We start from the raw sequence: 21897 nt of genomic DNA on the forward strand, positions 1-21897 counted from the left end.
ACTGAGTAGGAGAGGGGATGGGGAAGTAAAGGGGTGGAAAGCAGGTGTAGAGTAGTTACACAAGGGTAGGGGCCAGGAGGGAGAAGAGAAATCACTGGGTGGGGAGGCACCTCTGAGACAGGGGAGGCTCCCAGGAGTCTGTGGTGGTGACCCTGGCTGAGGCTTCTAGCAGTGGGGAATATGGAGCCTGAAGTTGCCACCTCCTGTAGCCAGGCAGGCTTTCCAGGGGAAGGGGGGTGGGGGGACGTCAACCCACCCGTAAAACCTTCAACCCAAAATTTGTCTTGCCTACAGGAAGTGTAGGGATGAAGATGGAGTAGAGATTGAGGGAGTGGCAAACCATGATTGACCCAGCTTGAGATGCACTCAAGGGATAGAGCTAACCCCTGTCACTATTCATGACACTCTATGATTGCAGGCAGGGCCCTAGCATAACTGTCTTCTGAGAGGCTTCATCTGGCAGCTGATGGAAAGAGATGCATAGACCCACAACCAAATAATAGGCTGAGCAAGTTTTGTGAAAGAATGGGAGGAAGGATAGAGGGAGACAGAGAGGTCAAGGTCACCACATGAAGACCTACAGAGTAAACTAGACTGGGCCCATGGGGTCTCACAGAGCCTGAACCATTGACAAAAGACCAAGCATGGGCTGGACTTAGACTCCCTACACATATGTAGCAGATGTGAAGCTTGGTCATCATATGGGTCCCCTAACACTGGGAGAAGAGGCTGTCTGTCTCTGTTGCCTGTCTTTAGATCCCTTTCCTTTCCCCTAGCTGGGCTGCCTTGTCTGGCTTCAGTGAGAAGGGATGTGCTTAGTCCTGCTGTGACTTGAGGTGCTAGGGTGGGTTGGCACCCATTTCTTGATTTTAATGATTGATATGGGAGATCCCTTTCCAGTGTGGGTGATGCTACCCCTGTGCAGGGGGTCCTAGGTTTTTTAAGAAAGTAGGTTGAACAAGCCATGAAGAGCAAGCCAGTAGGCAGTGTTCTTCCATAATCTCTGCTCTGCTCCTTCCTCTATGCTCCTATCTTGAATTTGTTCGTGATGGACTATAAGCTGTAAAATGAAATAAACCCCTTTCTCCTCAATTTTCTTTTGGTCATAGTGTTTACCACAGCAACAGAAAGCAAACTAGAACAGAAACTGGTATTCAGACCATATGGTATTGATGTGACAGACCTGGCCATGTGTTTGAATTCTGGGATGGAAAAGTCATTGATTGTTTAATGAGCTGTTCTGTGGGAGCTTGAACGATAAGAGTGTTAAGTACAGACGATGAATCCTGGCTTGTGAAGTTTCAGAAGGAAGTAAAGAATGTCAGGACTATTTGTGTGATATATTTGAATTAAAGATCTGTAGTTTCTGGGTCAGGTGAACTGAAGAATCAGCTTTGATTAATTAGAGACAAGCATCACTGAGGTGAAGGCTTCAAAGTGTTCTCTTAAAGTCAGTACAAGAAGCTGTGGTCCACAAAGGTCCAAGGCTGTATCTCAACCTGGCAGCTCAACTTGGTGATGTGTAAGAATGTTCCCATGTTGTGCTAGTTTGGGCCACGTAGAAGCTGAAAGACTGAAAGGGTTATGGAGAACAGCTGAAGCTTGGCCTTGTGAGAGCACAAGAGAAACCATTGGTTAAGCTGCAATCTCTGGAGTAGTGAAAGCTCCAGAATTAAGGATTCCAAGAGAAAGGCTAAGGCTTAATGTCATGTGACGGGCTTGGAGTCCTTGAAGAGAGGCCAGGAGGCCACTGGGGAAGGTGAAACAGTGCATGAGATCCCAGCATATTAGATATGTAAGAACTCAGGTATAATCAAGGATAGCAGCAGGTGTGGAGTAGAGCTGGCCTGGTCCAATGAGACAAGTTGGGTGTGGTGCAGATGATAGACAGAGACAGAGAATTTTGAAGCCCAGAAGATCATGAGTGAGTCGAAGACATTGGACACTGAGCTATTTCTACTGATGGATGTTGGTTTTGCTTATTTAATTGTAAATGTGCCCTGGATCTTTTCTCTTGGAATAAAAAGTATATGATTTCTGTTTAGCAGAAGCCCATAGAAACCCATAGTTGAAAGACTTTTGATTTTTAACAGATGCTGAATATTTTAAAGAGAGTGTTTGAATTTTTAAAGACTGGGACATTTAAAGTTGTACTGTTTTATATTGTGATACGAACATGAGATCTTGAAAATAAACAAAGAATAGGTTATGGTTTAATAGTAATGTATTTCTGTATAAAATTGGCAAGTGTTCAATTTCATGGTTTAGTTTTTTTACTTCTATATAGTATATTTTGATCATATTTTTTCCCTGTCCCCGTCTCCTCTTAGATCCTTCTCATACCACTACTCCTTCAACTTTATGTTCATGTTCTCCCTTCCCCATTCTCTCTCTCAAAAAAAAAAATCAAGAGAAACAACAACAACAAAAAACAGATTAAAATAATAAGAAGGAAAAAAAACAAGACAAAAAATGTATGGTTAGGGTTTTTTTTTTGTTTTGTTTTGTTTTATCAGCTTAACACAAACTAGGACCATGAAGAAAGAGGGACTCTCAGTGGAGGAAATGCCTCCATCAGACTGGCCTGCAGGCACTTCTGTGTGTATCGTCTTGATTAATGATTGATGTTGGAGGGTCTTATCTATTATGGGCAGTGCTTCCCCTGAGACTATCATCTAAGTTCGTAAGAAAGCAGGTTGAGCAACCTTCTGCTTCAGTTTCTGCCTCCAAGTTCCTCCTTTGGGTTTTCTCTCTGAATTCCTTTTATGATATAGACTATAAGCTGTCAAATGAAATAAACCTTTTTCTCTCCAAGTTATTTTTGATCATGGTCTTTTTTCACAGCAGTGGAGAGCAAACTAGGTTATGGTCCTTCCTTCTGTTCTTCATCCTTATTTCTTCCCATTTATCTTTCAAGATTCAGCTCAGCTGACGTTCTTTAAGGGAGATGTTCCTGAACTCCCAGCTGAATGTATTATGTTATGGCTCTGTTCCAATTTCTATTTTCACACCTATCATATTTGGTTACAGTGAGACAGACAGTATGCCATGTGTTCTAAGGAAGACTGCTTCAGAAAATGCCAGGAGATGTCTTCTTAAGGGTGACCTCTGCTCAGAGAGAAGACCAATCCAACCAAATTACAAAGGGATTTGAATATTAAACATTGGAACATGGGCCAGGATAATGAGAATGGTGTAATACTACCCAATTTTTAATTTTGATTATTATAATAGTATTTTCTATTCTAAAATAATTGGTATCTAATTATGTATAGGTATATCTAGATGGGAATTTATTTAGAAGTTTTATCTCAAATAAGATGATACAGAAATGACTTCATGAAAATCAATACATTTTATTAAGTGGATTACACATAGAAACATTTTTCAGATATTAATTTTTATAATAAATGCAAATACTGATGATTACTTTCAATTAATTAAAATATTTAATAAAATATTAAGAATTCATCCTTATGACATATTCTTAAATGACTATGAAACATTATAATTCATTTTAAATTAAAGTTAATCTTATTTTCTATACATGACCATTTATTAAAACACTCAGTTACAGCTGGATGTGGTGGCACAGGCCTTTAATACCCATACTTGGGCAGCAGAGGCAGGCAGATCTCAGTGGGTTCAAACCCAGCCTGGTCTAAAAAATGAGTTCTGGGCCAGCCAGGGCTACATAGTGAGCCCCTGTTTCAAAAAGCAAAAACACTCAGTTGATTTTAGTTCACTAAAAACTTTTGGCGTTACACTATTTCCATGTCCCTTACTGCCATCTCTTCCCCTTTTTTTTGTTGCACTTATCTTTACACTTTTAGTCGTGAAAAAGGTAGTTATGGCCCTTACTAATGAACAATGATTCTGGATATGGCCACTGTATGCACCTAGCTTTATCCTGAAGATTTTTGTCAGAGCTGGAAATCTTCCCTAAAACTGTTCCAGCAAATATTTTTTTCTTCTTTTGAAAATATAGCCATTAATATCAAAGTATTTAAGTTTTCTATTCTCTGCCATAACTTGTAGGGTACTTATGAAGCTATAGTGGGCAGATGCCTATTTCAAACACATGCTACTCACAAATGAAAAGCAAGTTAGATTATTTTACAGTCCTTGCTATATGGAGACTAGATAATAAGTGTTAAGTTTGTTAACGTCCTTATTTGGAAAGAAAAAAAAACTACAAAAAGTATCTGAGGGTTTGTTAATAGCCCTTTATGTTTATATTTTATGTATTCAAATGTATTATATGATTTGATGATACCAACAAACTTTTGTGAGGTACACAGAATGAATGTTTTTTATACATGATGACAGAGCTATGTATGTGAGCAGATTTCTTATAGTGACCCAAATAGAAACTGAAGATATTAGTACTTGAACTCCAGTCCTCTGATTCCTATAGGACCTATAGGACCTCTCCTTTTCAAGCCACAGTGCCTCTTGGTATCTTGAACAGGGCAAGGAACAGAGTAGTAGTCTCTGACTTGGGGAGGTGGGAGTTCCCATGGTTGGAAGCTGTCACGGAATTCAGTGCTTCCTTTAAACTGAGTGCTTTGGGTCACTCTAGTATAGGAAGGTCTGCAGATTTTTGCAGTTTCACCAGAAAGACCCTGAAAGTCATTCCAGTGAGTGGTGAGATCCTCAACAAAAACTTGACTTGTTCCATGCTCTGTAGATACGTTGAAAATGAATGAATGAATGAATAAGTAAATCCTGGATATTTTTTGGTAGAATAATCCATATCTCATCTTCAGTTTTGTTCTATACAGTCCCAATGTATTTGAGAATTGACGATGAGAACAGTGTATGATTGCAAAACTATAAAATGAGATGTAAATGATAACAGACCTAGGACAAGCTATGAGACAGCATGTGTAGATGAGCATGCATATCATTTAGCTTTCAGAAATGCCTGTTAAACAACAATCTTGGATTAGAAGACTGGCACAAATAGACTGCAAGTTCCAGGCTAGCCTGTGCTAAATAGGAAGGCCCTAGTTCAAAAAGCTAAACAAAATGACAAAGAGCATTCTTGGTTAAACTATTAGTTTAAAATGGACTTAAGAATTCTGATCTATATGTTCCAACTTGTTTTAAAAGCTAAAAATGATATGGCATAACTCTCATAATATTTTTCATTATAAAAAGTTTAAGTTTCTCTTAAAAAAACTGAACATTCATTAACTTTCTTTTAAACATTAGTTGATTACTACAAGGCTTCCACTGCAGGACTAATCTTGCGAAAGAATTTATGTCCTTGGGAATTTGTATTTTCAAATATATAACCTGGAGGGGAAGGATAGCTAGCCGGGCAGATCTCTTGGTTCTTCGGTGTGTAGTGTATAGAGTACATGGTGACATCATCAAGTGGAACGGAACTCTTAGGAGCAGCATTCGAAGGTTTGCAGCTCTCTGTTGGAATCAATTCATGTGGCACAAAGTGAGATCTGAAAATGCTCAAACCATCAAATTTTCCAGATGGGTTGGGAATCTGTTGCTGCTGCTTAATAGGACCTTGACGACAACTTTCCCATGCTGGAAAATCTTCCTTCATGGTGCTTTTTCCTTGGAAAGGAAAACTGCTTTTCCTTCTGTGAGAAACTGGCCTAATGGCAACAACTCGGCTCGTCTGATAGGGAACATAGTCAAGGTGGCTGGTGCTGTTTAACTGCATGCTTCCTGAAGGGGGCACATACTCTGCTACTTTCTTGACTTGGGGAGGTGGGAGTTCCCATGGTTGGAAGCTGTCACGGAATTCAGTGCTTCCTTTAAACTGAGTGCTTTGGGTCACTCTAGTATAGGAAGGTCTGCAGATTTTTGCAGTTTCACCAGAAAGACCCTGAAAGTCATTCCGGTGAGTGGTGAGATCCTCAAAAGGCTGGTCAGTTGGCTTATAAACTTCCTTTGGCCTTGCAAACTTGACTTCTAGCTGATGAGGTACATAATCTCGACGATGGCTTGTATCACCATTAAAAGGGCCTGCAGAACACTTGAGCACAGAGCAGGGCTTAAAGCTTTGCCTAGGCTTTATCTCCCGGGGAACATAGTCATCTTGAAATGTAGTTGAGTTTCCGAATTTCACATCTGGGGGGTGGTAAGCTTGCTCTGGTTTACAAAGTTCGCATTTCTGAATATCCCAAGCTCTATAAGCATCTTGAAAATTAGAACAAACAAAACATTTTTAAATACTGAACTATCTTCAAAGAATCCTGGTTCATTTCTCTCAAGGCTAACCATCCTCTGATTTCTTTTAGATCCACAAGCACAGCATCAAGTATGAAGTTTTCCTCATATTTGTTCTCTTTTGTTTTTTTTTCCCCCCATCATTTTCTACTCTCAGATTCATCTGACTACATACAAGGGCATTTGATACACATGAGTGTGACTTTGGATAGAAAGCTCAATAGACTATGTTGTGCGTGAAGACAGTATACTATGTATTGGCTAGGATTATCACTGTACCTCACTGTACCTCATATAAATCTAGGCCTTAAAATAAGAAGCCTCCAACAGGAAGAAGTCAATGCCTTCATTATGCATTTTAGAGCTACCCAAGTTTGCAAGGCCAAAAACATTTACAAGTCAATTGATCAACTTTTTAAGTATCTTACAACTCACAGGAATGGCCTTCAGAATCTTTAAAATAAAAATTTTAAAATCCTACATACTACACACACCAGTCGCTCAATCTGAAAGAGAATTTTCAAATTTCAGTGTGATTCTGGTCAAAGATAAAGATTCTATGGATTATTGAGCTTTAAAGCAGTCTGAAGAGATAGAAGATCATTTAGAGACCAGGAGCCCAAACTGAGTGAGTTCAAAACTGTATGTACAATTTAGAAGTGACTATCAGAGCTAAGATCTGAGAGTTAGAAGTTCAATATTGAGGAAGGGGGCTACGAACTGGATGTAAAGTGAATAATTAAAAAATAAATTTAAAAAATTTACCTCATCCAAAAAAATACATTTTAAAACGCCAAAATATAAATTATAAATGACAAGTATTTTACAAGCTAGATAACGTAGTAAGCTGAGAAACATAAAATTTACTGTATCCTGAAAAGCATTTTTAAATACCAAAAGTTAATTTATAAAAGGTAATTTTTTTTATGTATAAGGTAAGACAATAGAATGTGAACCAAAGTCTGGGGAATGACTACCGGAATAGTTAAACCTTGAGTGTTTACTATATGGCTACTAGCTACGAAAAGAATAATTCCCCATTCATAGATATTCCTGCTGAGGGTTAGGCCAAATGATTAAGCTACTGATATTTAGTGAAAATAGAAACCCAGCCAAAAAGCAGAGAATCTTTAAATTACCAGAATCCTATGAAGCCCCATGGAAAGAAAAGACCAGTCTTGTGACCCCAAGGTTTAAAATCGAGAACCAGATGGAAGAACATAATAGAATGGCATGAGGTAGTGTTCAGATTGATGGCAGATAGAAGTCATATTCTTACACACTTGTATAGAAACAAGTAACTGGAGAAGGCTAGTCAGGATAGCAACAAGAGAAGAGTTATGATGGAAGCAAAGATTATTATGAGTGAAATCATGTACACATTAGCTGGAGCACACCCCTCCAGCTACCTCTGTACCTGACAATGTTCCATTTTCAACTCACATGAATCTTGAGCTACCATGAAGGAATATATGTTCTTTAGAAACTACAGTATAAAATTATAGCACTATATTCCAGTAACTAAAAGGAAACCAGAGATGTTAGTGAAGATCTATAGTTTCACACAGTCATACTGGGAAAGCCTTTGCTGCCTAAGTGTCAATGCTTATTTTAGGTGAATATGTGAATGAATAAAGTATTTCCCAATACCAGAGTAACTTGAACTTTCAATACAGAAATTGTGGTACATTTACACAATGGAATATTACTCAGCAATTAAAAACAAGGAAATCATGAAATTTGCAGGCAAATAGATAGAACTAGAAAAGATCACCCTGAGTGAGGTAACCCAGAAACAGAAAGACACACATGGTATACAGTCACTTATAAGTGGATATTAGCCATATAATATAGGATAAACATACCAAAGTCCTAAAGAAGCTAAACAAAGAGGACCCTGGGGAAGATGCTTAATCCTCATTCAGAAGGGCAAACAGGATAGATATCAGAAGTGGGAGAAGACAGGGAACAGGAAAGGAGCCTACCACAGAGGGCCCGAGAAAGACTCTACCACCAGGGTAGCAAAACAGATGCTGAGACTCATAGCCAAACTTTGGGCAGAGTACAGGGAATCTTATGGAAGAAGGGGGAGATAGTAAGACCTAGAGGGGACAGGAGCTCTACAAGGAGACAAACAGAGCCAAAAAAGTCTGGGCCCAGGGGGCCTGCAGAGATGGATCAATCAACCAAGAACCATGCATGAAGAAGACCTGGACCCCCTACTCAGATGTAGTCCATTAGCAGCTCAGTCTCCATGTGGCTTCCCTAGTAAGGTGAGCAGGGGCAGTCTCCGCTCTTTGGTCACCTTCCCCTGGAGAGGTGGCCTGACTGGTCACAGAGAAAGAGGATTAAGACAGTCCTGATGAGGCCTGATGGGCTAGGCTCAGATAGTAGGGGAGGAGTACCTCCCCTATCAGTGGACTAGGGAATGGACATGGGGAGGGGAAGCCGAAGGGTAGAACCAAAAGGAGATGAGGGAGGAGGCTACAGTCAAGACACAAAGTGAATAAATTATAATTAATAATAATTATTATTTTAAAAATTTTTTTTAAAAAAAATAAGAATATGGAGGGGCAGAGATAATGCTTGGTAGTATGAAGTAGTATACACATTATTCTTTTAAGTTTCCAATCTCAGTAACAGGATTATCATAGAGCAGGTGTTGGCAAATGCTTTTCTATAAGAGCTAAATAGGAAATGTTTTGTGTTTAGGCTTTGAAGCTTAAACACAAGTCTCTAAATGTACGGTGCCTGTTGCAACTGCTCAATTCTATCAACGTAGCAAGAATGCAATAGTAGGTACTAAGGAAAAGAATGGGTGTGTCAATCCAGTTACATTCACAAACAGAAAATGGTGGGCTGGACTTGGCCTGCATGCCAGCTTGTTTCTCTTGCTTTAAAGTTTACAATACAGATTTTTAACAAATCATAGTCCACTTTTGAGAAATATTATTCTGATTTACACATGCAGGTTTGCACCTTAAGGATGGGGACGCACAGAATGAGATGCATCTTTACAGTTATTTCGCTATGGGAACACCAATGCTCCCCAGTGTCTATGAGCTCACTAGATGATTTCTTAGTGGATTATGGTTTTAAAAGCATACTACTGTTGACTGAATTGTTATGCCACATATGACTGAGGAGTAACAACTAAGGCACAGTACATTTACAATTCCTCTACTATGTACATTTATAATAGGTTAAAAAAAAACAGGGTGAAAACTGATAGCATCTTTGATCCAAAAAAAAAAAAAAAAATACTATGTTGTCATTGCACCTATATCTGGAGACTTTTTTTTTCCTCTTTGTGAAGGTCAAATTCTTTATGAAGAATTTCTCTTAAAACTTCATATGACATTTACTGATAATTCTTTTTACTTGTGTGGAAAAGACTTTATGAAATATATTTTCACTAATGTTCAATATGCTTGGGGGACTCCATGTGTGCCCTAGCCTTCAGCAGTTTCGAGACAGAACTCCACGATCTTCTGTTTCCTATGGTCTTAGTCTTCTTCTGCTTTTAATTTGTTTAATGTATGTTTTTTGTTGTTTTGGGGATAAGGTTTCATGCAGCCCAGGCTGGCCTTCAACTTCCTGTATAGCTAAGGATGTCTTTACCTTCTGATCCTTCTGCCTCTACTTGCAAGGTACCAGGTTTACAGGGGTGTGCCACCATGCCTGGGTTAATAGTGTCTTTCACATTAAGCAATCTGTATGTTTCTATGCAATTGTAAAATTACAGATATAACCTGCTTGGGATTTTAAAGCTTTCTAGGTTCATATTTTTATATCACTCCTTATTTTTGAATTTTTTTCTATTAAATATTCAGGTAATTCTTCCGTTTTTTCCCCCCATCTTCTGGTTTTCCAAGTACATGCACATTAGGGCCACTTCAACATGTTCTGAAACTTTGTGCATACCATGCTTTCCCCACCATACATTTGGTTTATAATGATTTATTTGAAGTCCACTGCTCCTCCCTGAGTGTACTCTTTTCTAATCACTTATTCAAGGCATTGTCATCTCTATCATTTTTTGGTAGATATTGCATTCTCCTTTTTGTAGCTTCCATTTCTTGGTTAATTTTTCCATTTACGTTTCTGACCATCAGTTATAACTTTTTGATTTTTTGATAGATCCAATATCTGGCTACTTTCTAGTTGGGTTTTCCTCTGGTCTCATGACAAGGTCTTTCTCCCCTTTCTCCTTCCCTTCTCACTCCCCCCTTCCCTTTTATAATTTGAAAACTAGACATTGCATGTACCATGGATACTTAATAATACCTATATTCAGAAATGAATCCACATTCATTTGCCAGAGCTTTATTGACTGCAGTTTGGTTCAATCCAAAATTAAGTTTGGGTCTCTTTGTTTTTAGTGGACCAGTAGCTTCAAATATCTTTGGTATTATTTCTGCGTTCAGGTTGAAGACTGGGAGGTTTCTCATCTGTTCCATTTTTATATTCTTATATATCAGGAAATGTGTATCTCCATATCCTGCCCTTTCCCAACAGTAGGTTGATGTTATTGAGTCACAAGTGAGGTGGTGTTGCTGTGTGTCCTGGGAGCAGTGTCTGTTGCTCTTCTCCAGCTTTGACCACTCTGAGTCACAGAGGCCGAGCTTTGCGATGCTCCTGTCCCTTTATAGTAGCTCTCTAGTGCTTAGTCGCAGGGACATCTCCTCCTTTCATGTTAACGAAGCTGTGTTTTGGGTCTTGTTTCCTTTCTCTTGTCACCAAGCTGCAACATTCACTTTGCACCAATGGCTCTGCAGTGGTACTCATGCTTTTGTTCTGTTAGTGGCCTTGTGATCTCAGCCTTCTCAGGGATTCAAGGCTAGTTTTGATTCCATACATTATGTACCCAGCTTTTCCTTGTTTGATTGAGAACACTCCATTTTTTGCATCTTAATCAGAAGTTGGAAATCCTAGATCATCTTTATCATTTTAAATTATACCTGCAATTCTACAAATTTAGTTCCTCTAAGATATCTATTTGAACTGTATTTCTTAAGCTAATTTTAGTAAATTATGTTTTTCAAAGAACTATGAAAATTTATGCAAATTATAAATTTTTGACATAAGATTTTTAATCTCTTGTTAATGTTTGAAGAGCCACTCTAAATGTTATTTAAGGCAATGAGTGATCCAGATGGGCTTGAATATATCACTGTTTGCTTTACCTCATCTTTCTTCCCCCTTCCATATGACTTATTCCCTACATGAGTGTGAATTAGTATAGGTTTTCATTATGCCTTTTTTATTATAATTTTGCTAAACCTTTCTGCATTTTTCAATAAAAATGCTTAATTTCACTCATTATGGGCTCTGTCTGACTCAGGTGGCTTGCTGTTTTGAACACTTGCAGAACATATATCAATCCTGTATTTGTTTGAAAACATACCATGAGTTTATGAAAGCAACATTAACTTTATCTATATATCCATATATCATTCTTAAATTCATGCATCTTTCTGAATCATTTTCCTCAACATGAGACCATCATTTACTCCTCTGTAGTTCTGCTCTATTGCTATTGGAATTTCTCAGTTTTTGTTAATTTAAAGACTATTTCACTGGTTATAAAAAGTTGAGATATAGCATATTTATACATTTTTCTTGTGATATTTTAAACATTTCTAAAGATTTTTATATGTTTGATCATATTATTTTTTCCTCCCCCAAGTCCTCCCAGATCCTCCCCAGTTCCCTGCCTATTCAACTTCATGTTCTATCAAAAAATGCAAAAACTACCAACCAATAACACACACCCACACACACCACCACCACCACCACCACCAATCAAATACTCCTGAACATGAGTCCTGATGGGAGTGTGGTTGATATGCCCTGTGTTACTCAATTGGAGAAAACTGATTTTATTTTACTCTGTAAGCAAGTATCAGTTGCAGATAACCTTCTCGTTAGGGATCTTTGTGCTCCCTTCCCCTTTTCCATGCTGGGATTTGTGTAGGTCTCATGAATGCTATCACAGTCTCTGTGAGGCCATGTATGCACCAGTTCCATCTGGAAGATTTGTTTCCTTGGCTCTTAAAATCTTAAAATCTTTCGGCCTCCTCTTCCAAATCAATACATAAAATTTGAGGGGAGGATTTGATATAGACTTCCTACTTAGACCTGTGTGCTACAAGATCACTATTCCACTGGGTTCCAACAAAAAGCCTAGTTCAATTCTCTTTCCAGAGATTTTTTTCCCCCATAGTTTTTCTTTGTGTTTATCTATTTGGAACTTAAATATATGATTCTACCACAAATTTTGATGGTTTCTTGTGCATTTATTTCTTCAGATATTTTCTAATGTTTTACTATTCACAGGATGTTGTGTAAAAAGCAGTAACAGAAACTAAATCCTTTTTAGTTTTCAGTAGGAAAAATTTTGTTCCTTTAGATACTTAGCAGACAGGGTGTGGAGCATATCCCCTCAATCCAATTAGGAATTGAACTAGGTAGACACAGTCATGCTCTGTGTTTAAATGTCTAGAGGACATGATTTGGGTGTTTGTGGAAAACTTTCATTCTAATGCGGCTGTATCTACCAAGTCTCTACTCCCAAAAAAAGGTTCTTGGGTATTTCTTTGAATTTTTGGCTCACTCTGTTAGCTCATCAAAGAGTGCAAGTTTCACAAAGAAACAAGCCATTTATATGGGAGTTTTGTAGATTGCAAACTGGATCTGCACACATACCAAGTGTTCATTGTTTTTCCTCATAGTAAATTGACTCTCTCTATGCCAAGTTCAATTAGACTTGGCAAATATACTCACAAAATTAATAGCTCATCTATAAGGTGGTCAGCACTGTATGAAATTTTAGTTCTTTTTCTGCACAGGCTGTCTACTATTAAAATAATTAATTTTTAAACATTTTTTATAAGTTATTATAAAAGCAGTGATTTCCTACTACTTACACCACACTTTTCATGTTCAGAAGAACTTATAAAAACGTGTAATGAAGGCAAGTTGGTGACACACATCTGTATTGGCAGGACTTAGGAGATGAAGAAAGGTGGATCAGGAGTTCAAGGACAAGCCTCTGTTGTACAGGAAGATAGAGGCTGTCCTCAAGCTCCCAATCCACCTGTCTCCATCTCCCAAGTCCTGCCATTTACAGGTGTATGTCATCATGCTCGACTACATTAACATTTTTATTTTATTTCATATTCTTATGATATATAGATATGCCACAACCAATTACTAAGTACAAATTTTTGAATTGTTCTTCTAACTTTTGACTTTCTTAACCTAGCCATCCACTAATAACATGTCATGGTTGTGAGCAATGCTAGAATCAACTTAAGAATGTATAGAATCTCCTTGAGGTAATTATTTTATTTCCTTCAGGTATAAATCTTGATTAGATATTGCTGGATCATATGGAAGTTCCATTTTTAATTCTTTGAGGAATTTCTAGATTGTTCCAGTAGCAGCTGTACCAATTTTCATTTCTATGCAGAGAAGTACAAAGTTCTTTTTTTTCTTACCAACAAGGGTTCTCTTTTATCTTGATAACATTCAACAGAATAGATGTGAAGTGTATCTTACCTTGTTTTTCATTTGCATTTCCTTATCTCAATGAATCTGAGTATCTTTTCATGTACTTATTGGTCATTTGTGTCTTCTTTGGGAAAAGGTTGGTTTATGTACTAAATTGTTTGAGTTTCTTATATATTTTGGATATTAATCCCTTATCTGATATATAGTTTGCAAATATTTTCTTCTTTATGTCTAGCTTTTTAGCTTTATATAACCTCCCCTTATGTGCTTTTGCTTTTGTTGTCTGTGCTTTTGGTTCCTATCTAAATCAAATCCCAAAGTCCATGTTTCTTCTTAGAATTTTACAATTTCAGGTCTTATATTGAGTCATCATTTACTTTTTTTATGTGGTATAAAGATCCAATTTTATTATTTTTGTATGGGGATTACTCAGTTTTCTTAACACCATTGAAGATGCTGTAGTATTTTTTCATTTGTGCATCCATAGCTCCCTTGTTTAAGATTAGTTGGCTGTGTGTCCTTATATATACTTTTGAGCCCTTGATTCTGTTTCACGGGTCTGTGTATCCATTCTCTTGTTTTAGCATACTAATATGGTAGCCTTGTAATACAATTGGAAATCAGGAAATACTATACCTCAGACTTTGTTCTCCAAACTACGTTGGCTATTAGTCTTCTGTGGTGTCTATGAATTTTAGAATTGTTTTTGCTATTTCTGAGACAATGCCACTGGAATTTTGGTAGGGAATGCATTCAACCTGTAGACTGCTTTGTCTGAGTATCACAGACCTTTTAGTGATACTATTGCTCCCAATCCATGGGTCCAAGAAAGCTTCCTTTTATCCATGTTATACAGTTTTCAGCGCACAGATTTTTTTTTTAACATCCTTAGTTATTGGCTATAAAACTTCCGAATGTCAGCAATGACTCTCCAGTCTAGATTTCGGTATTCTCCGTAGCAGCAAGCACAGAGCAGAGTTTGACCTCTATCAAGTCACAGTGATCTGCTCTGAGCTTCTACATTTTACTATAAATGGATTTCTAAGGACAGATACATTCATGATCCATGAAAGCTGTATTCAGAAGGTAAATCTACGCGTACTGCAGGGTGTGCTCCCCCCTACAATACTCTACTTCTGCCTTCCCTCTGCCCTCCACTCTTAGACTGTAGACATACCTGCTCTCTTCAGATTATACACACAGAATTACAATCACACATAATTAAGTACAGTTGAGGTAGTTGTTTCATGCCTGAAATCTTGGAACACTATAGTGTCTCTCTGTTACATATATGCACACACCATTGAAGGATATCAATACGACTGTTTTCAATATATATTACACAGAAGAAAATTACTATGGTTGTATAAATGACAAAGTAATTTTTACTTTTTATCTTTTAAGTCAAAATTATCTTTTATGCATATCAATATCTCAGTAATTTGCTTGTGCTATATTTGTATATACTTACTTACCATTCATAGTCTTTATAACTTGTCATTTCTATAGCAGTGTATGTACTCAGTTTTTAAAAAACCAGAAAGAACATTATTCCTAACTTCCCCATTCTATCATGGTATATTGTACCTTGCACTTACTTACCCATTTTATGGTAAAAGTTTTAAAAATAGCCATTAGCTTTTACTTAATTAACTATGTATGCCATTATTCTTGAAAAAGGTTTTATATTGAAACATATCCAATCAACTATTGCACATAACCAATGGGAATGTTATAAGCCTTTATGAGCAACTGTGTTACTAATGAGAGAAACAGAATAGCTCATATCAAGATGGTCTGTTTTTAAATAAAGACTTTCAAGAAAACTTTAAAAACTTTTAAAATCATGTAGTCTTTTGGGAAATAAAGAAAAAAAAAGAGGTCATTCAGTTGCCAATGCTCACACTTGTAAGTGAACTGCTAACAATGAGAAAGTATTCTCTAACTTTTTTCTTGCTGCAAGCAAGGCTTAGCGGAGGGGCCCCGTCATCGCCTGGCACTGCCTCCGTGGGGATGCACATGCTGATTTTATTTTCAAGCCCAGTATCAAGAACCACCTGCTTATAGATCAGAGATTTAGCCTTCATCTAGCCTTTGGAGCGGCAGTTCTCAACCTGCGGGTTGTGACCCCCTTGAAAAACTTCTATTTCCTAAAATATTTACACTATGATTCATAACAGTAGCAAAATTATAGTTATGAAGTAGCAACAAAATTTTTGGTTGGTGATCACCACAACATGAGGAACTGTATTTATTAGAGGGCTGCAACATTAGGAAGGTTGAGAGTCATTGCTTTATAGTATAAAAGTAATATTCTGGTTGTCAATCTATAATTTGTTAGTTTTACAGGTTGGTCTGGACTTTGAATCAAGAGGACGGTTGCTACTTTATCTTTTCAACAACTCCAACGGAGTTTCAACACATTATAGGATAGGAAAGGATGAAAAGGACAATATTAACTAAATGTGAAAAAGTGGCAAGTATAACATGTACTCTTGTTCAGTGACATCCTTTATTATTTAATATGCTTTGAAATATAGACAACTTAGTGGACACATTTGAAGAAGAGTCTAGGACTCCTAGCTCCCCAGGAGGCAGTTTCGTTTGTATATAACCGGGTTTTGCTAACAATCTTATTTTGATCAAGGAGAATTTTCTAACCATTGTGGCTAAGTATGACAGCACAAGAAGATTACAATTTGATCGTAAAGCTCAAAGCTGGAATTTTTAGGTATGGGGCACCTTTGTTTTTACAATGACAAGTTACCTTTATAAGTTGGGACAGTATCCAACTTTCCTCTTTTAACTTGTTGTCTTTCCACAGGCCGGACTTTTACCACAGGCTGTACTTTGTAAGGATTAAAATCTCGCTTGTAGGTAGTATCAAGATCAATATCCCCCTGTTTGGGTTTATATTCTTCTGGTATGTGGCGAGGTGGTTTGACTACTTCATAAGGGCGATAATCTGACCTGAAATATATATATGTGTGTGTGTGAAACACAGTCTCACTGGTTTATCTGTTTTGATTATTTCAGTACTGAAATCTTCAATTTTGTCTTGAACAATCTAAGGATATATTTAAAATGGTAATAGTTGATTTGAAAGAAGCAATTAAATTCTTTTATTCTTTTATCCAATAACAAGAAAAGATGCAAAAAATTCTAGTTCTAAAAAACTGAAACAGCTCCTCAATTTAATCTTAAGTGAGTAAAATTCTCAAGTATGTGGATTTTTAAAAACTATATAACATAGAAGGAAATATCAGAAGAAATATTTGATAAGCTGATAAATTTGCCAAAATTAGCATCATAGCCACTTTGTCAAAAGCCACATTTACCTACATAGACTGTACTTGGGCATAGTTTCCTCCGATGGAAGTCTTAATATCTTTCTGTTCATTGACAAATTGATCACCATCTGTGGTTGAGACAGATGTGAGCCTGCTAAGATTTTGGATTTCTCAGAATCTCTGGCTGTGGATGGGAATGAAATGATAATCTAGACATCCTGTGCCTTATATATATAACATTATTGTGACAGAAGTGGCACTGAAGGGGCTGAGACAGTTCTGTGGAATGAAGAAAATCAGACTCAAGGCTACCATGACTGCCTGAATCCAAATGTTGGCTCTGTCATTTAATGATTAGATAACCTTGGATAACTTAGTTAACCTGTCTGTGCCCTAGTTTCCTCATAAAGTTGTATAATAATATCATGTACATCATGGAGTTATTTTAAATATACACACTGTCAATCCCAACATTACCTAACTGTGCTACAATTATGCTGTTAAGATCAAACGTCTTATACAAGTACACACACACACACACATATATACACACACACCTGGTCTCTTCCTGTATTACAGAAACATGCAGTATATGATGACACTTATTCTTTGTACTACAGATAAATTACCCGTTTACTTTCTAGTCAATATGATCAGCATGAGCAAATCAGGCAAGAAAAGATCCCACTTTTAGGAATGTTGGGTACCTACTCCAAGTAATAGGTATTGTTTCTGAAAATGGAATAGTGAGAAAACAACAGATGTACTTATGTTGGTATAGAACACTGAAACAAATCTAATAACAACTAGAAAGGTAGTTTGAGAAGTTATAAGAAGGAAGTTTACTTGGCCTCAAAAGCTAAATTAACAAAAAGGTAGGGTGGCAGAGATGACATTACAAAAGAAAATTGAGTTGATATTTACAGACTGGATGAGTATTAGCTAGGAAAAGAGGGAGGGAGAATTCCAAATAGGGAAGAAAAACTGAAGAAGCAAGCAGGGTTTGATAATTCATGCAGTAATTATGGAAAGAATTGGGTCTATGTTAAACAACTGAAACATTTTAAAGTATTTCAATCAGGGTCATAATAGGAGTAAATCTGCATACTTGAAAGATTGCCTTGTCAGGCTAAAGTACTGGATACCAATCAGAGACGCAAAACTAGAACACACACACGCACACATACACACACATATCAGGAAGCAGAGGCATTCCTCTAGATGGTAGTAACAGTGCAAAATACATAAATATGAGATATTCTAAGCAATTAAAAAAATCAAAACTTTTTGTTTTCCCTTTTCTTCTCTTTGTTAAAGTAACTTAATTTTTATCTTTCTGCTTAAGTTGTGAATTAATTTCTTGCTTTTCATATTAGTTCAATTTAAATCAAATAGCAAGTTAAATTTAAATAGTAAGAGAACTTTATTAAGACCAGAAGAGTTGGGCAAAAAATAAGGAAACAATTTCTCAATATTTACTTAAATGTGGTTACTCCTTCCATTCTACCACGGTAAGCTTGAAATTCTTGCTTTGGTTTAAGACTCTGAGGTGGAAGAACATCACCATATTTTGGATATTTTTCCAAATACTCTGTCGTGGGGCAAGATATGCCAGAATGTTCATAAACCCTTGTGATTCCACATGGACAACGATGCCGTCTGTACAAACAAATAAACGGAAATATTATTTTTCCTTACAAATATCTCGTGTGGTTATTTCATGTTAACAGGATCCCAGTGAATTCACAACTTCTGAATTTTAGCAAGGCTTTCCCCTCTGCATTGGTGTTTATGAAAATAAATTACACTGTAGCCTTACATAGCAAAAACTGCGTTTGCTCATAATAGTTTAGTGACTTATGTTACTGAAGTAGAAAAGCTAACACATGAATTTCCTAGTTGTCTGGAAGATAAGTTTTCTGCTTAGGTTTCACCTACAACAGATACTCGCATGTGACTTTGAGTCAGAATATAGCTACAAAAGGAAAGAGACAGAGAACAGCATCCATTTTTGGTGGTGGAGGGCATGGAATATAGTAGAAGCCAAGAGAGACTGGAGCTGGGAATTGTTAGGCAGCATCGTGATTAGACATCTCCTTGTTCTCCCACGTGTCTAAGAAGCTGTAAAGTCAGAAGAGCCAAGAGACTCAGCAATGTCCACTGAAAATGAGGCTGTTGGAAAGTGCTGAAGTGATTTTGTCCTATGCAGAGTCCAAGATACTTTGAAAATCCAGGAGCAGAGTACATAGGTCATATATGTATATATACTGATAGAGCTGCACTGATTAAAAAACACAAGTCAAAGCTTTGGAATTTGTCATTGTTTTTATTGTCCATGAAAGCAATGATTTCACAGTGTAACATACCAAAGATTGTGGACAAGTATAAGACATAAAAGTGCAGACAAATTACAAGCCTAACATTTACAATCTTTAAAGGAAAATTTTCTTCCTTCTACTTTGTAGTTTTGCTAGCAGTTATGGCTGTTTACACTTGTCAAACTTTTCTGTCTTTTTGAAAAAGCGCTCATAGAAATGATAAAAGCAGGTTCTCTAATGGGAGATCAAAATAAGTGAATTTTAGTTTCATAAGAGAGAAAAGATGGTATTATGGTTTGAATCTGAAATGTTCACATGTTTTGAGCCTTTGCTTTCCAGCTGATGGAACCATTCTGGAAGACTTTTGGGAAGCTGGCACCTACCTGTTAGAAGTAAGTGGCTAACAGCAGCCCTTGAAAGATTATAGCCTGGCCCTTACTTCCAAAGGCTTTCTACTTCCTGTCGGCCAGCATGTAACAAGCCTTGCTTCATGTTCCAGGAACAAGAACTCCACCCTGCCTGACTGCCACGGACTGCACCCTCTGAAACTGTATGCCCAAGTAGACCCTTCCTCCTTTCTTTCTATCTGGTTTCACTACCACAGTGATACAAACGTTTCGAACAGATAATCTTCAACAAAAAGAACAGGGAAAGATCTTCTCTCTTCCCTTCCAGCAGCAGGACAGGAAGCAAAAGATAGGGGTGTGGTGAGGTGGGGTGGAATGACAGTGAAGAACCTTTCCCTTACCTGTCCCATGGAGGTAGTCACATTTAAAAACCATTGGCTGAGTGTAACTATGTATGTTATAGTAACTCCCTGTTTTGTCAAAGATCCTTGTACGGCAATTATGAAAAACGAAAGCAGCAGAGCCACCGCTCTTGAAGGAACTAAGCTTCTGCAAGAGACATTTCAGTAGAACTTATCAGTCATGGTTCAAAGCTTAAAGGGGCTTCCTATGACACTGGCAGTGCCCCCTTCTTTGGAAAGTGATATTAGTTAAAGACTGGAGAGCCCCCACTATAATGATTTCGTGATTGCTGGATGTAAAAATAACTTACTTTGTAAATTCAGATTAAAATACACTTTTTCTTACACTGCAGATTTTGCAGATTTATGCCTTAAAATTATTTTTCCATCCATGCCTACATACAAACAAGGTTTATTATGAAAGAGGCAGAGACACTGGCTTTCAATCCACATGTATTGTAGGTGGTTGCCCTTAGAAGGGGATTAGAAATACAAAGGGCTTGGCATTACTCATATTTACTTAGCAAAGGTGATCTAATGCCTGGGTCAACAGTAAGGCTGAGGAAAGGAAATGTGTTTACTGGCAGTGGAGGGTTGTTAGGCAGAACTTACAGAACAAATTCGAGATTTAGACCTTTTTTTTTTTTTTTCTGTCAGAGCCCAAGAGAACACTGTCTGGACAGGAATAAGAATACGGCTTAGAGGTTGGAGAGCCCTGGGTTGCAAACGGAAGCCCTTGGCCAGTGCTCTTTGAAATTAACCACTAGAATTGGTGGGTGGGTGCCTGAACTCTCCCAGGACAGAATCCATCACTTACCGGCCACATCTGCTCATACCACTTACCTGGCCTGGACTGTATTTTAGTTTAAATCTCTGGGTAGGAAGCCTCGGGGACTGCAAAGAAGAAAAGTTTTGCCCCAGGAGCCAGTACGTAGAGAAAAGGGGTGCACTTCGCAGAGGGTAAGCGGGAAAGGGGAGAGAGGGGAATGGTGGGAGGGGGGTGTCTTCGCCAGGCCCTGCCACTTCAGGCTAGAGGGTCCTGGGGCTGCGGGTGTGGGCAGCGAGGTGGGAGCTCGCGGCCCCGCCGACGCCACACCGGCCGGCCTCTTCTTACCCGCAGGTGCAAATCTGACACAGACACAGGGGCCTCATGCTCTCTGCTCCGGCGTCCCTCTCCGCCAGGGCTGCAGCCGGTACTTGAGAGCAGCCACGGCGTCCGCTGTCGTCAAGACAACCGCGGGATCCCCACGGGGGCGGGAATCGACGCCACTTCCGGAGGCGTCCTAGGTGCGCGCGGGTCAGAGGTCGCAGGCCCGCAGGCTCCGCCTCCCCCGGTGCCTGAGACTTCCGGCCTGAGCTCTTCCGGGAGCCCTGAAAGCGTGAGTGAAGTGCGTGCGGCGCGGAGCCGGTGAGTTGGGGGTCCTGCCAGGGATGCCGGCAGTTAGACGAGGATGGGGGCCCGAGGGGCTGTGTCGGTAGGGCCGGGCGAGCAGGGCCTGGAGCGGCTGCACCGCGTAAGGACCCAGGACCCCCAGCGGCAACGACTCCCAGAGCCGGAACGGAGGAAGGGGCGTGCAGATCTCCGTTTGCTACTGTGTTTTTTGTTTTTTTTTGTTTTTTTTTTTTTTGGAGAGAGGGATGGAAGTGTCACGCACCTGTTGTGTTCATAAGCACGTGATCCGAAACTTCTAAGGACACTCAGTGCAGTCACAGGGCCGAGGTTCTTACGTCCGGGGAAAAGCCAGTGAGCTGGATAGAAGGACAGACTTTCGGAGGGACTCAAGCGGGATGGCCACCTTTCCTGTGGTCGGCTTGGGCCGGAGTACCT

At 38.6% G+C, this 21897-nt stretch overlaps 2 protein-coding genes across 3 annotated transcripts in view; one reads left to right on the top strand and one right to left on the bottom strand.

Moving 5' to 3' along the window:
* Positions 1-3558: 3558 nt before the first annotated feature.
* On the bottom strand, positions 3559-21649 carry Saxo2 (stabilizer of axonemal microtubules 2). 2 transcript variants are annotated; one of them, XM_060367465.1, is made up of 6 exons: positions 21184-21319; positions 20913-20963; positions 20070-20217; positions 18483-18662; positions 16481-16683; positions 3559-6168 (listed from the first exon to the last, which is right to left on the bottom strand). In XM_060367465.1, exons 4-6 carry the CDS (start codon positions 18503-18505, stop codon positions 5225-5227), a joined length of 1170 nt encoding a protein of 389 aa, XP_060223448.1. In that variant the 5' UTR covers positions 18506-18662; positions 20070-20217; positions 20913-20963; positions 21184-21319; the 3' UTR covers positions 3559-5224. The 2 variants fall into 2 exon arrangements, with proteins under 2 accessions (XP_060223448.1, XP_060223447.1); XM_060367464.1 differs by lacking the exons at positions 20070-20217; positions 20913-20963 and having other exon boundaries at positions 21184-21649.
* The window catches only part of Efl1 (elongation factor like GTPase 1), a 119873-nt gene continuing 119354 nt past the window's right edge, over positions 21379-21897 (top strand). Inside the window, exon 1 of the mRNA XM_021644397.2 lies at positions 21379-21477. The gene's annotated coding sequence lies outside the window, so the exon portion shown is untranslated. The remainder of the gene's footprint in view (positions 21478-21897) is intronic.

This window comes from Meriones unguiculatus, chromosome 14 (assembly GCF_030254825.1).
Source record: "Meriones unguiculatus strain TT.TT164.6M chromosome 14, Bangor_MerUng_6.1, whole genome shotgun sequence".
Taxonomy (NCBI): Eukaryota; Metazoa; Chordata; class Mammalia; order Rodentia; family Muridae; genus Meriones; species Meriones unguiculatus.

Excerpts from the sequence above, each read along its gene's own strand:
- Saxo2 (XM_060367464.1), bottom strand. The coding sequence starts at position 21,221 with ATGAGGCCCCTGTGTCTGTGTCAGATTTGCACCTGCGG. Across the intron at positions 18,663-21,183 it reads TGTCAGATTTGCACCTGCGG|ACGGCATCGTTGTCCATGTG; the intron begins GTAAGAAGAGGC and ends TTGTTTGTACAG. Across the intron at positions 16,684-18,482 it reads GAAGGAGTAACCACATTTAA|GTCAGATTATCGCCCTTATG; the intron begins GTAAATATTGAG and ends TATATATTTCAG.